At 36.5% G+C, this 16,877-nt stretch overlaps 1 protein-coding gene across 2 annotated transcripts in view; it reads left to right on the top strand.

Annotated features, from left to right (window-relative positions):
• The window catches only part of DTD1 (D-aminoacyl-tRNA deacylase 1), a 61,083-nt gene extending 44,750 nt beyond the window's left edge, over positions 1–16,333 (top strand). The window contains exons 5-6 of one of the 2 annotated variants that reach the window (XM_072409421.1): positions 10,917–11,087; positions 16,183–16,333. In XM_072409421.1, the coding sequence (XP_072265522.1) occupies positions 10,917–11,069 (153 nt within the window). In that variant the 3' untranslated portion in view covers positions 11,070–11,087; positions 16,183–16,333. Of the gene's footprint in view, positions 1–10,916; positions 11,088–14,447 lie in introns of both variants that reach the window. The other variant, XM_072409422.1, reaches the window with a different exon arrangement.
• The last annotated feature ends 544 nt before the right edge of the window (positions 16,334–16,877 follow it).

Raw genomic sequence — 16,877 nt, 5'->3', positions numbered from 1 at the left:
TTTGCCAGTGCTCTGTGCCGGTGTCAAAAGCCACTTCTCGTACAGCCCATTTCATCACTTCCAATCGGTTACCAGTCTGTCCTACTTTCCCAGCTGCCAGTGTTCATGCTGCTCCTGTGTCCACTTTTTCTTGTCCCCATAACCCAATTAGCAACTGCGTTCCCAGCTCCCCCTCTGCCAAGCTGCTGGTCTCCTAGCTGCCTGTGCTCGTGCTGCTCATTTATCCTGTGTTCTGTCCATGTTCAAGCTTTCCTGGGTTCTGCCATGCTCCTGCCCCTCCTGTGTCCTGTTCCATTATTATTGGACTTAGAAAATAATTTTGGCCTTAACAAAAGAGTAGAATAAAAACTATGTTTTTTTTAACTTGCTTTAACCGACATCAAAGTTCACCCCTTAGATCTGCAACTAAATGAAACATAAAAAAAACAATGGTAAAAATGTTATTATGTATCTAGGTTATGATTCTGAACTTTGGTTATAAATGCTGTGCAAGAAGGTCCATTTTTTGACTGCAGCTTCTGTAATAACTGTGGTAATTCCCAGCTGTCATTTTGACAGTCAAAAATCTGTCCCCATACTTGTAGGGGAGCAGGTGGCAGGAGCAGAAGTAGAAGGTGTTCATTCTATATAGCCTGTGTACTCCAGTGTTTTTTTTGTGTAGCATACCCAATAAAACTAACTGGTTAATATTTTGTTGCCATCCTAAAATACCTTACACCATTATAGAAATAATACTGTTAACACTTGCTGCATTTACACACCATCCCACAATCTTGCATTATTATTATAAATTTATTTATTTTTAAATAAATTAAATTATTAATATTATAAAAAAAATTTCAGAATCTTCTAAACTTGTTGGTTTTAAAGTTTCCAGTAAAAGCAGCATCTAATGAATTTTATGTTTTAGTGGGAATATATGTAAGGCGTGGCATAGAGACTATCGCACAGAATTTGCATATGCTCCCTGCAGTCCCGTTGCTCTCTCTAGCACTCTAGTTTGCCCACTTCCCAAAAACATGCAGTCAGGTTAATTGGCTCCTCCAGAAATTGTTCTTGGTCTTTGTGGAAAAATAAGCAGAAAATAGCACAGCACAGACTGAGCACATTATGGATGTAAAAATTGTAATAATAAAAGAATAAAACTAAATTATAATAGCCTTAAAAAGTAGTTATAATCATCCAACTTTTTTTTTACATTTTCCTTTTACACATATCAGCGTGAAGCTTCTGAGCAGAGGCCAGTACAAAAGTGTCAATGTTCCATTGCTTATTTTTAATTTAGCCACAACAAGAATACTAATCGAATGAATAAAAGCAAAGACATAGCAGCTTTCTTTCTGGAGTCCTCCAGTTTGCTTAGTGCTCTTAAGTGAAATGGATTCCACCCACACATAGTTCAATGACAAATGTTTTGTGCTAAGAATGAAAATGATTTGATTTACCTCCACAGAAATAGGTTAGCTGCTTTTTGGAAGACTTCTGCTTTACATTATATCATTAACAGTGGATATGTATAAGCAATAGCAGCCTTCCATATACTGTACATTATGGATGAGGTTTATGTTACTAATATGTTTGTCATGTACAGAATGACTACCTTATAAACACTGGAACAATTGGAACATAAACCAGAGCTAAAAAGCTTTAGTCTAAGCCTTCAGGCCCTTGATACAAACTGTTCTGATTGTCTGTAAAACTTGCCAGACTTACACAGTTTAGGCTTCCAAGATAAAAGCTGACAACGAGTTAAAATCATGTTTAAATCATGATTAATAGAACACTTGGAACGTTTAAGATAAAGTCTTGTGCACACTAAAGTATAAGGGTACCCTTACATGGGCACAGAGTGTCATATGATCTGTAAAATTTCCAGATGACCATATGGCGTTTTAACAATGTACAGAAACAAAACCACTACAACAGGCAAGTAATGACAAATGGACATACTGATGAAAAATCCCATTCTTATTGTTCTCTGAAAATTGATGCATCGGTACCCCAATGCTGTTCTATTTCTCCTATGGAAAGTGTAACTAATATGTACTCTTAATTGACACTACTTGCAATTTCCATTGTATAAGCATGTCTAATAGAGGCACTTCTGTGTATGAGTGTATGCTCTTTAAACTTACACTAAATGGGGGGGGTTACTAATACTAATATTATTTGGGTATTAATAATTGTGGATAGTCATACAAAAATCCTACTGTATATGGTAGAAACGGTTGTATTCATTTGTCTTAATTAGTGGCTACAGGGGTTTAAAAGATTTAAAAAAAAACTGGACTGATTAAACATTTTGTTGATGTTGATGTCACATTTTATCACAATGGAGAGATCATCTAACATGTACATAAAAGTTTGGTAAAACAAATGTGTGAGCAAGGGAACTGTGACCGAATTAAGCATGTCAGCAATGACATGAAAAACTGCATAAGGCACCTCAGCAACAACACTGCATACAGCGGGGGAGATAAGTATTGAATATGTCAATGTTTTTCTCATTAAATATATTTCTAATGGGGCTATGTACATAAAACTTGCACCAGATGTCGATAACAACCCAAGTAATCCACATATACAGTTAAACATGTTAAATGTTGTTGTTTAAACAAATGTTGTTTAATAAAAACAATGTATTAAACAACATACATTGTTTAATACATTTGTATAAACAAATGTTGTTGTTTAAACAAATGTTGTTTAATAAAAACAATGTATTAAACAACATACATTGTTTAATACATTTGTATAAACAAATGTTGTTGTTTAAACAAGTTAAATATGTCCATAAATTATGTTTAATAAAGTGGAATGGCACTGGGAATAAGTATTGAACACATGAAGAAAAGGAGATGTAAAAAGGCATAGAAAGCCAAGAAAGATGCTGAAATCTGTCAGTATTTTAAAATCAATCCAGCCCCCTATCAATGCAAATTAATATCAGCTGGTTAGTCCTAATTGATGGCCTATAAAGGCTTCTCATCACCAAGGTATCGCACAAGAAGCATCTCATGATGGGTAAAAGCAAAGAGCTCTCTCAAGACCTTCTCAACCTTATTGTTGCAAAACATACAGTGGCATTGCTTACAGACATATTTCTAAGCTTCTGAATGTCCCCTTGAGCACCGCTGGGGCAATAATCCAGAAGTGTTAAGAACATTTCACCCTCAACTGGCTAGACAAGGTGCTTCTGGCAAGATTTCTGACAGAGGAGTCAAAAAAATATTCAGTGCCAAAGGTCACGTGTGGAGATCTTCAGAAAGACCTGGAATTAGCAGGTACAGTTGTTTCAAAGAAAACAATAAGTAATGCACACAACCAACATGGCCTTCATGTATGCTCACACCACAAAACTCCGCTTCTTCACAAAACGTATTCAATGTTTGCTGAACAACATTTGGATAAGCCAGTGAAATACTAGGAGAATATAGCCTGGTCAGATTGGACTTGTTTGGAGGAGAAATGCCACTGCACGTCACCCAATAAACTCCATACCAACAGTATAGTTTGGAGGTGGGAACATCATGGTGTGAGGCTGTTTATCAGCATGTGGTACTGGAAGACTTATATAATTGAAGAAAGGGTTAATGGGGAATTTTACCAGGACATTCTTCAAAAGAATCTACCGTCACCTACCAAGCTGCTGGAGAAATGAGGGTGGACATTTCAGCAAGTCAATGATCCCAATCACACAGCCAAGAAAACTCTCCTTTGGTTTCAGAGAATGGACCAATTAATCACCTGACTTGAATCCAATTGAAAATCTATGGAAAGAACTAAAGATCAGAATTCATAGAAAAGGATAGAGAACCTTCAAGATTTAAAGACACAAAATCACACCTGGACAATGCATGTGACTAGTTTCTTCATACAGGAGGAATCCTACCAACAAAAACGTTACTGCTAAGTATTAAATTTCAGTAAGTGTGTGCAATACTTATCCCTGTGCCATTCCACTTTATTACACATAATTTATGGACATATTTGTTTTGATTTTAGTTCTTTGTGTGGATTACTTGGATTGTTACTGACATCTGGTGTAAATTTTATGTCAATAGCCCCATTTTAAATATTTATAATGGGGCTAACCCCCATATATAAATATTTATAGATATATATATAGCTTTAGGCTGGATCGAAGAATGCTGCACATACATTGTAGTTTAGGTATCCTGTGGAGTGCATTGTAAATGTATTATTGATGAAGTGTGCTTATTTATAGAAAGTGCTAAGATGTTAGAAGGCATTTCTGGGATGCATTGCTCTACCTAAAGCAATGTAAGACTGGGCTTCTTAGAATTTCATAAAGGTTTTATATATAGAACTGTGACTTACATGTTGACTGGTAATCGTGACAATGTTTTAACTGGAATTCAGACTTTGTTAGCCATAAATTAGTTATTACTGGTAAAAAGCAACTACATCTTCACTTTTTCCTCATATACAGCAAATAGCTCCAGTGTAATAGCATAAAATACAGATGGCTGATTTAAAGCAATTAGGAAGTCCCAATTTAGTCTCAAGTTCATTACATTTTTTTTTTAAATTGCACCGATTAAGCAATATTATGTTCTGTTTTAAACTACAGTTTTAAAAAAGCATAACTAAACTAAATTGGGATCCATTTTTGTTATTATTAGCAGGCATTGGGAATGCAGTATTGGGATGGTGAAATCCAAGAAATCATTCCTCTGAGCTGTAAACTGTCATCAACAGGTAGATCATGTGACTCACAAAAGGTGTGCTCTGTGAGAGTTGTTGTTCACTTTCACTAATGACTATGTTGATGTGAGCTTCCAAGTGCCACCATGCCTCCAGGCATCATGACCCAAAACCGGAGCATCACATGACCTAATATGTACTAAGGAAAAGTTTTTTTCTGATTTTATCATCTCTATTTTAACTCATCCACTCTGCCTGGACAAACAAAAGTCCTTAAGTCTGTGGGGGGCAGCATTATATTTTTGGTTGCTTCCGTCTAAGTTCTGCAACATTATGCGCCCAATAATAAATGAGGTCAGCCGACTACCTGAATATAGTGAATGACCAAATTTTTCCATCCATGGACTTTTTCCATTTATGATGACATGGACATACTGAAATGCCAGGATTCATCAGACTCATATTGTGAACAAGTTGTTTAGGGAGCATTAATTAGACATTATTTTCACACATGGATTGGCCACCATAAAATCCACACCTTAACCTTATTAGGAATCTTAAAAAAACAAAAAAAACGCGACAAGACTGAATGGAAGTGCAGAGACTCCTGGGATACCTACGTCACGCATCCAAGGAGGCTCTTGGCTACTCCTCAGAAGGGGCATTTTCTTTACTAAGGGCTTTGTCACCCGATCTTGCACCTGCACAGTGAGAGGTCGGGTGACCCAGTAAGAACCGAAGACAAGGCTGAGACAAAGAAGAATTCCTCACTTTATCTATTTTGCCTGTGTTGGACCTGTGTAATGCATATTAGTGGATGAGTCCTACCAAAAGTCAGTTTCTAGTTTGAGTTTGGTGGGCTGTTCCACCCATTGACTTCCTATTTATATCTGGGACCACTTCCAAGTAGATTACTCTGATCCCTGCACAAATGGGATGTCCTTTTCTGTTAAATTTTCTCTAATATAAAATCTACTACAAAATCCAGCAAAGGTTGTGCTTATGGCAGTTGATCAAAAAAAGGAACTTGTGTGGCTAAACCTCACCAATAGTCCTTTAGGTGGAACCAAACTCCAATTCAGTTGACTTTTTGCATTTTTGGAAAAGATGCATCAAACTCCTAGGTAACAGGCAACAGAAAGGTAAGTTTGCTATTAGAAAAGAGAATAATCTCACTTTGCTTCTCCATAAAAACCCTTTCTAGTGCCTTTGGAAGTTAGACTCTTGTTCAATGGCTGCTTCTGAATACTCACTATTTACTGTAAGGAGATACACAGCAAGGAATGTTTCTATTGCTTTGATAATAGACCACTGTATAACTCCCTGCCAAGAGAAGCACTGTACAGTGCTGAGCAGAAGAGGCTTGAATACTTGAGATGGTGGTGTAGTAAATAAGAGGAGGAAGAATCCAATTCAAATGTTGCTGGGCCTTATGTAGGAGTATGAGTCTATTTTTTTTTTTTTTTTGCCATCTCACTTGCTTTTTTGTTTTTTTTTTTATTTAAATTTTACTCTGCAGCATCTTTCAAAAGCTGACCCCTTAAGACTAAAAGTTCAAGTGTTCCTTAGATGGTTCCTCTGCATGAATATGTCATGCTCAGATTTCCATCTCATACGGTTACTAGGATGCAAAGCACATAAATCCCACTCCTGACATTTACCAATATAATCATCAAAGTGGAAAGACTTTTAATTGAAACGGATATAACCGAGAAGTTTATTTGACACCAGTTAAATATTTAGAGTAGGCTATTTCTGGGTTGCCTCTGATACATCTCATGATGGTTTGTAGGTGACTTTATAATGGAATATCAATTAGTTGGATTATTCTTGATTATTTGCTCTCTCCATGGTGCTTGTCTTGGATTTACTGTTAGCAAAGAATAATAGATACTTTTTATTAATGGTGTGTACATTATACATAATCATACAAAGACATTTATAATGTGTATAAGAGATTTGTTTTGAAAATACGTTGGTATCCTAGATAATACTCTCATATTCCATTATACAGAAAATATTTATAGTGGGGGGTTTATTGGTAGCTACAGTGTTTAGTTAAAACACCAGGCCAGAAGTTGGGAGAATGGGCATGTTACCAGATCAGGAAGGCACTGACAGCTGATAAAAACCTCACATATCTTCTTCAATATATTAAAGTGGTATGGTTATTGTCTTCATTTAAAACATTTTTCCATCATTTCAAGAAAGTTAGGATGTGTACATACAAAGCAGTACAGGTAGTCCCTGGGTTAAGGACATCTGATAGACGGGCTTCCCTGCTCGCTGTGTGCAGAACAGAGGCTAGAAGGGGGAGGGGTGGTTTGCATGACTTGCAGAAGAAATCTTTTATGAAACACAGCTGAGGTTGTGGGTGATCTTAGGCGGGTGAGCTCTTTCTGTGGCCTCTTGTAACTCTTCAATAACCAAGACAAACTCTGCAGTTGTTTATTTTTGCATATCAAAGCACAGCTTGCTCCAGAAGTTAATGAATGTCTAGGCTCCATAAAGATTTTTTGTTTTGCTTTGTTTGTGAATATCTCATAGTGAGGTTTTTATACAGTAACTGACACCATGCTGCCTAATATTAGGTTGAGACAAACATCTGTCCTAATTGCATTTATTAAAATAATTTACCTGTTCTGACTTACATACAAATTCAACTTAGGAACAAACCTACAGTCCCTATGTAACTCGGGGACTACCTGTAGAGGTTTTAACTCTTCCACACTATACAGACAGGCAATGTGACCATACAGATATCAGAATAAAGTGTGGGTCACTGCCATGCAAAAACAGAAAAACTATAATGGTTTAAACTTAAAAACAAATAGACAAAGTACCGAATTTCTGACCTCCCTACAGAAACTACCATCTTGACTTCATTTGTAAACATTTGAGCAGTGTAGAATTGATGCATTATTGATAAAACAGAAGCAATACATGTAGCAACCTAACTTACATGAATAGAATGGTGTCAGCTGCATTGCACGTTTTTCTTCTCATTCCTTTAGCATTGTTAATCCGGTGTCAGTAATACTTGCAGAGTCAATAGTTTAGTGGGGAAGTTGGATTTTGATAAGGCAGCTGTTTATCCTGTCACTGTGCTGTGCAATACACTCTTGCCAATTACACATTTTCTTCTTTTGTTAGAAGTGACTTTATGGTAATCCTTGCAAATATAAATTCCACTCATAGATCAATTTAAAGCAAGGGGATTTGAATCAAAATTCTCAGTGCAGCTCACTTTGATGTTCCAGTTTACAGTTGCATTTTTAATATGTTATTGTCTTCCTTAGCTTTTCTCTGAGGATATGAACATTCAGATTCCAGCACATTTATGCAGTTCTATTAAAACTCTTGCATATATAACAAAACAAGATGGACATTATCAAAGCAGGACAGCATTTTCTGCCGTCGTCTGCTTGCAGTACACCAGACTTTAATATATTGAGGTATGGCATGTTAGGACTTTAATGGATTTTATACTAAAGTAAATATGTGGCATACACCTGTCCCTAAGTTTTGGATGTAATTGGAAAAAGCTAAAACTTTACGTTAGGTTTTTTTTTGGCCGTCCAGGAGGAAGTCCTTTTTGGAAGATTTCCCCTCAATTCCTATAATTTTACATGTCTAAAATTTTGGATTTGGGCTCCTAGACAAATTAAAATGGCCAAGTACTCCAGAGAGTAAGGTTGGCATTAAAACCATCTTTACCAGGCTTATAATGTTCATCCAACTTCATGTATACCCAGACAAACTTTGTGTTTTCTATTCTTTTCAGTTACCTCTATCCGCAATGTTTCCAGTACTTCATAGCAAAGCTCAGGAAGAGAACTGTTAAAGGGCTATTTTACTTATCTTGTACCAGATAGGACTATTTTGCCATAAATTAGGCACATTTGTTTATAGCCTGGATTATTATTGATTGGAAAAGTGCAGGAAATGCTTTTTTTATACATTTTGTTTCATAGTGGCTTCACAACACCATGTGTTTTTCAGTCACACATTTATGTTATCAATGTCCATTTATACATTTAACACATTTATGTTATCAGTGTCCCATGGACGGAATCCTATGCTCCTTTATGTTCTGTTAGAAATACTAGTTATTCATCATTGTTCCCAATGGCAGGATCAGGAAGAAAATCTGGATATGTGAAGTTGTGGATAGTGGCAGTTAAGTGTATCTGTGTCTTTCCACTGCCAGTTTCACAACCGAGAAAAACAATCACATTCAGTACATTTCTCTAATACATGCACTGAAGTCTGAAACAGCATTATAGCTATGAGTTTTCATTGGAGCCCTGAAATGGCAGCCCATGCATTTTTGTTGTATAGGTTTCCTGAAAATGCATTATACTGTGCACGTTTTTCCATTATTTCTATGTACTCACTTTAAATCACATGGTGGAATCACCTCTATTTATTCCACTGCTGTGCATGTACGGTGGGAGCATAGAACGGGTTAAAGATCTTTTTTCCACTTGGAGAAGCACAGTCACTGACACTAAATTCCTTTTTGTACGTAGAGTTTACCCCATCTACATTTAATTCCAGGTCTTGAATATGTAGGAGAAGAGAAGCGGAAATGCATGTTAAAAATTGATTAAAACAAGAGTATATGATGAAAAAAGGGTGGGGGACCGGTGGGCAGCAATACCACAGAGACTTGTGTTAGACACTTCCAGTTTGATTTATAGCATTATTTATCACATATTACAGTAGTCCCCCTCTATATTGTGATTCGAAAATTGTGGTGCAGGCCAATTAGAATGCCCCATTCATTTGAATTAAATAAATGGGGCATTCTGATTGACTGCATGAATAGACAGCAGCCAATAACAGCCGGGATTCAGTTGTGATTGGCTGCTGGCTATTCGTTCAGTTAGGGAAAGTTAGGCATCCATGTATTGCGGATTTTCATTTATCACAGGTGGTTTTAGAATGTAGCCCCCGCTATAAACGAGGGTCTACTGTATTTAAATCTGGCTGCCAACATGTTCTGTACACTTCTACTGTTCGAATAACTCTCAGTGGCTTCATTTACACATATACATAGGAAATTATTTCTGAATTTTTGTTTGGTGTATGATAATACAAATTTGTGCACTGCCAGGTATTATGCTAAGGTAAAAACACTGATTGAATTGTTCAATATCCCAAATTCCTATTAAAAATCATTAAAAATATCAACCCTTCTTTCACCAACATAACCACATATTTGTACCTGTAACTAGTGTTGGTGTTCGAAATCTGGGCGTCCTTATATTCGACCCGTATATGGCTGCCCGACCTGAAAAACACGGGATTCGACGGCGCAAATTTGTGTTTGAAAAAATGTGTTAAAAAACAAAAATAATGTTAACGTAATTTATAGAATGTGTGTGATTTGTGTAACTAACTTTTATTTTTTTACAGGTCATCTCACAGTGACAGGGTGATGCAGCCGTGGGAATCCTACTGTCAGTTTGGGATCCCCGAACACTAGAGGGTACATGTTGACGAGTCTCCCCATTTATCACCTCCAGTGCTTTGTGATTGGCTGTGGAAAGGTAATTCCTGATGACAGCTCAAGCCTCATCAGGATTTTCCTTTCCCCAGCCAATCATAGAGCACTAGAGGTGAATGATTTAGCCTCTAGTGCTGGGGATCTTTTCAATGAATGCGGCTGTGGCCTCATTCATTGAGAACAGTGTACCATCCGTGGCACTAGAGGTTAGTTAACCTCTAGTGCCGACGATCTTCTCAATGCAATCAGTGCGATCCCCGGCACTGGAGGTTAAATGGGGACAAGTCACCCCATTTAAAACCTCTAGTGTTAACCAATCAGGGAGGACTGTCCCTATTCCTGCATAGAGTTTCTCTATCCAGGAACACAGGACTCCTGTGTTCTTGGATAGAGAAACTCTATCCAAGAACACATACAACTAGTAAAGGGCTGCAAGAGCAATCGGGAGCGTAGCTGTTAGCCATGCTCACCTGATTGCTCTTGCAGTTCTTCACAGTCCCAAAAAATAACCCGAATTTTCCCACTATTGACTTTATTTGACTTTATTGTTCGAATTCGACATTCAATCACCCGAACAATATCTCCCTATTCGATCGAATACCTGTCGAATAGTGAGATATTCAACCAACACTACCTGTAACACAGTGAGGGAATGCTTAGCATTATCAAATCACAGTGTTTACTTGTTAATGAAAACAGACAAAAGAAACATTGCATTCCTTTTTCTTCCTTTCAGCTTGCAAAACTTGAGAAGCAGCAACAAAGGAAAGAAAAGACTAGAAGTAAGGTTCCTTCAGAATCTAGAGAGAAGAGTACCCCATGCCCAAAGGATGACCCCAGTGCAAGCAGTGGAGCAGAGGGAGATGTGTCCTCTGAAAGGGAGCCCTAGTGGTTCTTAAAATAACTGGTAGGTAAAATATCCTTTATTATAAAGACTTGCTGAAATAAACTGGTTATACATGGCATTACATTTCGTGTTTAGGAAGAAGGATAAAGACCACATCATACAGAGTGACTGCCAGAAAGAGTGGGCTATACAGAGAGACCACAACCATAACTGCACCATACCGAGCTATACAGACTGCTAGGGTTAGGACTATAAAGACTGTCAGATACTAGGATACATAAACCTGCAGACACGGGCCATTTAGACTTTAAATACAGCCCCATGCTGCCTTCCAGAAAATGGCACTATGTAGACCACTAGAAACTCCCAAATATATTTCCAGAAAGTGAGCTATATAGACTGCCAGAGGCTGGGCCACAAAGGCTGCCAGAGACTACACACTAGTTTGGTGCAAGTTAAAAACAACTATGAAAACATGAGTGAAAGAGTTTAGGAGCATGGTGGATGACTTCCTTAAACTGGACCATACACTGTCGAGAAAGTGTGGCATACAGACCACCAGAGACTGGACCATACAAGCTGTCTAAAAAACTACCAAAAAACTTTACATTTAGACTGTACATAATGTTTTGGATTTTTAGCATTGGTATACTTTGGCACAGGTGCCAATAAAGTAAGTACACAATATTATGTATTCACCTAATGTAAGGCATAGGCAGTGTATTGTATTGAGGGTTTGGAAAATATGGTTAGGCATTGAAGCTGAATTGTAGGTTAAGAATTACATGCACAGTATGAGGAACTTACTCAAAGGCTATTTTAATTCTTCAGTGACTCTTTTACCAGTGTAGATTAGTTGGTGACCTTTCTTCACTACAAAATAATAATTTAGGTAAATAGTTTGGTCACCCCCCAATTTATTGACAATGCCTCCCCCTTCTTTAAGTTTTTTCAGTAAGAAAGGAGAAACTGACAGCATTGTACAGAATTTTTCCTTTCTTTCTTACCGCTCACAGAATCACAAAAAGGTTTTATCAAGGCAGACATGGGAGCTTATGGTAATGTAAAAATACATGTAAAGTTTTTGTTTATTTATTTATTTATTTTTTAAGAATCCTAACTAGATTTTTTTTATTTTTGCCTGGAGTTTAGCTTAAAGATCAGAGTTAATTAACATATTTACTGTTTGGCAGCAGATTTATGGCATTTTAAAAGCAAGATAATTGCCAAAAGAAAGGTTGTAATTGATTTTTTTTGGGAAACCGCCTTTTTTTTTTTTTTTTTTACTATGTTTCCTTTGAAGGATTACTGTGCTTTTGGTATAGTTTTGCCGTAAAATCAAGCCATCCTACTTCCATTCTCCAGGTCTTACCCTTACTTGCCCACATTCCAGATATTTGCTGTAGTTGTTATCTCCAATATTTTCTATGGTAAATTTTTAAGTACCGTAAATGCATTTTCCTGAAACCCTTTATCTCTTGTTTGATAAAAAAAATAACACCCGAAGTCCAAATGAACCTTTCAGTTTTAAGCTGTGTATATGTTTTCTTTAAAGAGTACTAACTGATAACCTGGTTTTGCCCGGGTATTTATTTATTGCAATCTTATATTATACAGGAAAAGGAATCAAATAAAGCTATAGTGATTTTCTACGGTGTTGTTTCATTTTTTTTTGCCTTTGATTGCACTTGGACAGTTGCCTTAAGTTTTCTCGAAGGCATTATTACAGGCCAGAAATTTGTAAAGGTGTCCAAAAAGAAGTATGTAAAAATATAGGCAAAAGGCACACTGTCACTGAGCAATACATACATACATACATACATACATACCTCTGACATATACCACAGCGCTTTACAAAGATCAGCGGTGTCATACAGTTAGGTCCATAAATATTTGGACAGAGACATCTTTTTTCGACTTTTGCTTCTGTACATTACCACAATTCATTTTAAAAGTAACAAGTCAGATGCAGTTGAATTGCAGACTTTCAGCTTTAATTCAGCGAGTTAAACAAAAAGATTGCATAAAAATGTGAGGAACTAAAGCTTTTTTTTTTTTACACAATCATTTCATTTCAGGGGCTCAAAAGTAATTGGACAATTGACTCAAAGGCTATTTCATGAGCTGGTGTGGGCAATTCCTTTGTTATGTCATTATCAATTAAGCAGATAAAAGGCAAGTATTAGAAATGAACATTTTATTTTCAGATTTTTAATTTGTCCAATTACTTTTGAGCTCTTGAAATGAAGTGATTGTGTTAAAAAAGGGTTTAGTTCCTCACATTTTTATGAAATCTTTTTGTTCAACCCACTGAATTAAAGCTAAAAGTCTGCAGTTCAACTGCATCTGAGCTGTATCATTAAAAATAAAATTGTTTTATAAAACTAATTGTGGTAATGTACAGAACCAAAATTCGAAAAAAGTTGTCTCTGTCCAAATATTTATGGACCTAACTGTATGTCTAACAAGTTTGGTTTAAATATCTCTCTGCTTTTCCTAGTGATCACCAAATATAGTTCTGACATATAGTACAGCCCTGTACAAAGATGACTGGTGCACTCACATGAGTCTCAGTCATATGTATGGCAAGTTTGGTTGAAATGTCTCCTTGCGTTTTCAAGTGATGGTGGAACATACATACACACATACATCCAATTTTATATCTATAGATTAGCAGGGTAAGAAAGCCTTTTACCTGCCATCATGCTGTAAATAAGGGTCCTTCCTTTGTGCATAGAAACATGGAGCTTTTTTTTTGCAGAAGTCTGACACAATCTAGATGTGTCAGAGATGGAGCTCATCTATCAGCAGGGAGTATAAGGGTTTCTGATTACAAAGCTATAAGTCTGACCTAGGAAGCAAATTGTTGGACCTGTTCAGAGAAATCACTGTTTCCACACAGGGGTCCCACCCTGCAGCTGTTGGCAGATGATAGACATTGGACATATTTTATTTTTGATGAATCTGAAATGTATCAGGCTGATTTAAACTTAAGACTCACATTAAAAAAGTGCCTTAAAATTATGCCTTATAGAGAAAGGAGGGTGTATTCTAGCATTAAAATATGCATACCAGCACATCAAAGAGAAAGAAGGGTGCACTTTCATGTCATATTAATAAAGCTTTGGTAACCTAATGGTATAATTCAGACCATGGACAGATACACCTTGCCACAGCAGGCTTTCTGTGCTGTTCCTTTCCATTTTCCATTTAAATCTTCTCATTTTGGCCCTAGATAAATAGTAACACGACTTCACCATTGATATGTTATAAGTAGAATTACATGCATACACTTGGCTCTTGTTTTGAGCATGTATCTCAGCTAGAATTTAGTTAATTTATTAGAATAGAGCTAATATTTGTAATTTTACTAAAAGAGGTTAGTGATTGTTTGTCCTTATATGTGTATTTCTCTTCCAGGAGACCAACAACCTTGAGAAAATTTCCTTAGAGACCAAAGTATTGGTGTTCTTATGGAGTACAGCACAGAATATGCAATATCTGTTTGTGCTTGCAGTCATTTTAGTGTGTGACTTATGTGTGATGATTTATGGTATTTGTTAACCTTAGAACATATTTAGATTCTCAGTAGGTTTTATTCAAGCTAATGAAAGTCTCATAAATCTGTTACATAAGAAAAGACATGCCTATCTTTATAAAACTGATCTCCAAGCAGATGTATAAAATAACTCACTGTGTTGCTCACCGTGACCGTGATTTGAATATGGGTTCACTTCCAACTCTGTACATGAAATCACCCCACAGCCAGTAAGTAATTGGTTTTATTGGAGTTTTATGACACTATCCAACATAGTCTAAAATGTCCAATTTTTTTAAATTATCAACAAGTAAATAACCATCCTAACTGCAGATGTATGAACCCCTTCTGCGTTTAAGCTCCCAAAAGAACCACTTGCCCTCAAAAGTCACAAAAGTAGTTTATTGTAATTTATTTGTATGTAATAAACTGGAAGGCTTAGGTTAGGAAGCATATAAAACAAACAGAATGAAGGCAAAATCTAAGCAGGAGTGGTGGAACAGAGTAAAGAAAAGTTAAAGTGAGAAGTGGGGAAAATATCTGAAGAAGTCATAGAAGCTGAAGAAGATAGAAGGCTTACACTTGGCATTGGAGTCAGGAGTAGGACCCCACTAAGAAATAGATGTCAAAAGAGAAATGAGAGATCAAAGCACAGTAAATAAACTGAAAGTTGGGACAAATCAGGATAGAGGTATAGAGCAAAACACATGGTGAGATCGAAGGAGTGGACAAGATGAGAATTGTGGTTGTCAGGGCCAGATGAGGTGTAGAAAAACAGGAAGAGCTCTGGTGAAACAGTGGGTGTGTGGAATAGCTAGAACAAATTTGGTAAAACTGTGAAATACATGGGGTGGTATATATTTTAAATGTGAGCATCTGTCCATGCAGGCCTGCTAGCAAGGAGTGCAAACAATGTTATATGGTCACAGAATCAGCACTCCTGAAATAAGTTGTTGCACAGCAAATATCACAAGTTTATCACAAGTATGCATGTATTACCTAGAGTAGAAATTTATACAAACCCCATACATTTTTGGTTTATCTACTAGATTCTTTAGCTCAACTCAGCATTTTTTGTGTATATATGTACTGTTGCAGATTACTAAGCATGAAGGTTAGTTTTGGATTGGAACAGCTTTACATTTGATTGCTTTGCACTAAAACCTGGTGGAAAAACCTTTTTTTTTTTGCTCCGTAACATTTTACAGAAGGTTGCTAATTATGGTGGGGTATTCTGTTATGATTTACAAGAGGGACTGTTTTTAATTACTAAGGTCTACTGTATTTTTGTATACAAGGGTTTTCATATTATACCTAAATAAGGTTTTGAGATTTTCTGTGCAGCAACTTGCTTTAGAAGTGGATTCTCTCTTTTTATAAGGCTGTATAAGCCATTTATTGTGACATTCAAATGGGCAGCCTTATGCACCAAAAGTAGTGTAAAACAACAGATTACAACCAGAGCAGTTCAGCCTTCCACAAGCTGTCAATAATACTGATTTCTATTTTTGTTATGGTGGACTGATGAAATACAAGTGAAGAAGGACAAATGCTATAAATGTAACTTTATAGCACACAGATTACCCTCCTAATATCCATTTAATGTTATTGTTTCAGGGAACAAAAGACCATGGAGGACAAGGGACACTGCTTTGTAATTAATTTCATAATGGAGTCCTATCTCTCTAATGTTGTGTGTGTATTTGTGTTTGTAAAGCTTAAAGCTTGTATGCAGCCTCATGTGTAATAAAAAGTGTTATATTTTGAAGGAATTTGTATCTGTCTTTATTAATATGAACATTATTAAAGTTTGTGTATATAAAACGTTTTTTTTTTTAAGTTTTGGATATAGTAAGGAAGGATTAAACTCTTTTCAAGTTACATTTTGCTGTCCATCCATGGAGATTTCTATTCATGTCATATCCTGGAAACACAACTGGAAATTGGTGGGAATAACTTAAAAACAATGGTATTTCTATCTTGGAGAGAAGGAGCAGGTATCCCCTTTGAATGAATCTCTTTCACCTCCCCAACAAGAACACAGGCAGCAAGAAAAACTTGATGAAGGGTCCATTCCCTATTTAAGTACACTTCTCATTCAAAGGACAGTCCACCAAAACAGGAATTTTTACTTTCATTGTTTCTCTTGCCTCTACTAGTATAGCTTGACAATCTGGCAATATTACAGCTAAACCAAGGATCCTTAATCTCACGAGATGATCCTTATTTCTGTAGAGTGCTGAAAGGTTTTGCTAGATTTGGGATTTCTCAGATGTTTTTTTCTGTTTTTGCAGCTTAAGGATGGCTTGTTT

Source organism: Pyxicephalus adspersus, chromosome 4 (assembly GCF_032062135.1).
Source record: "Pyxicephalus adspersus chromosome 4, UCB_Pads_2.0, whole genome shotgun sequence".
NCBI classification, from domain to species: Eukaryota; Metazoa; Chordata; class Amphibia; order Anura; family Pyxicephalidae; genus Pyxicephalus; species Pyxicephalus adspersus.
The sequence above is the reverse complement of the archived record's forward strand: the minus strand, read 5'-3'. Positions and strand labels throughout refer to the sequence as shown.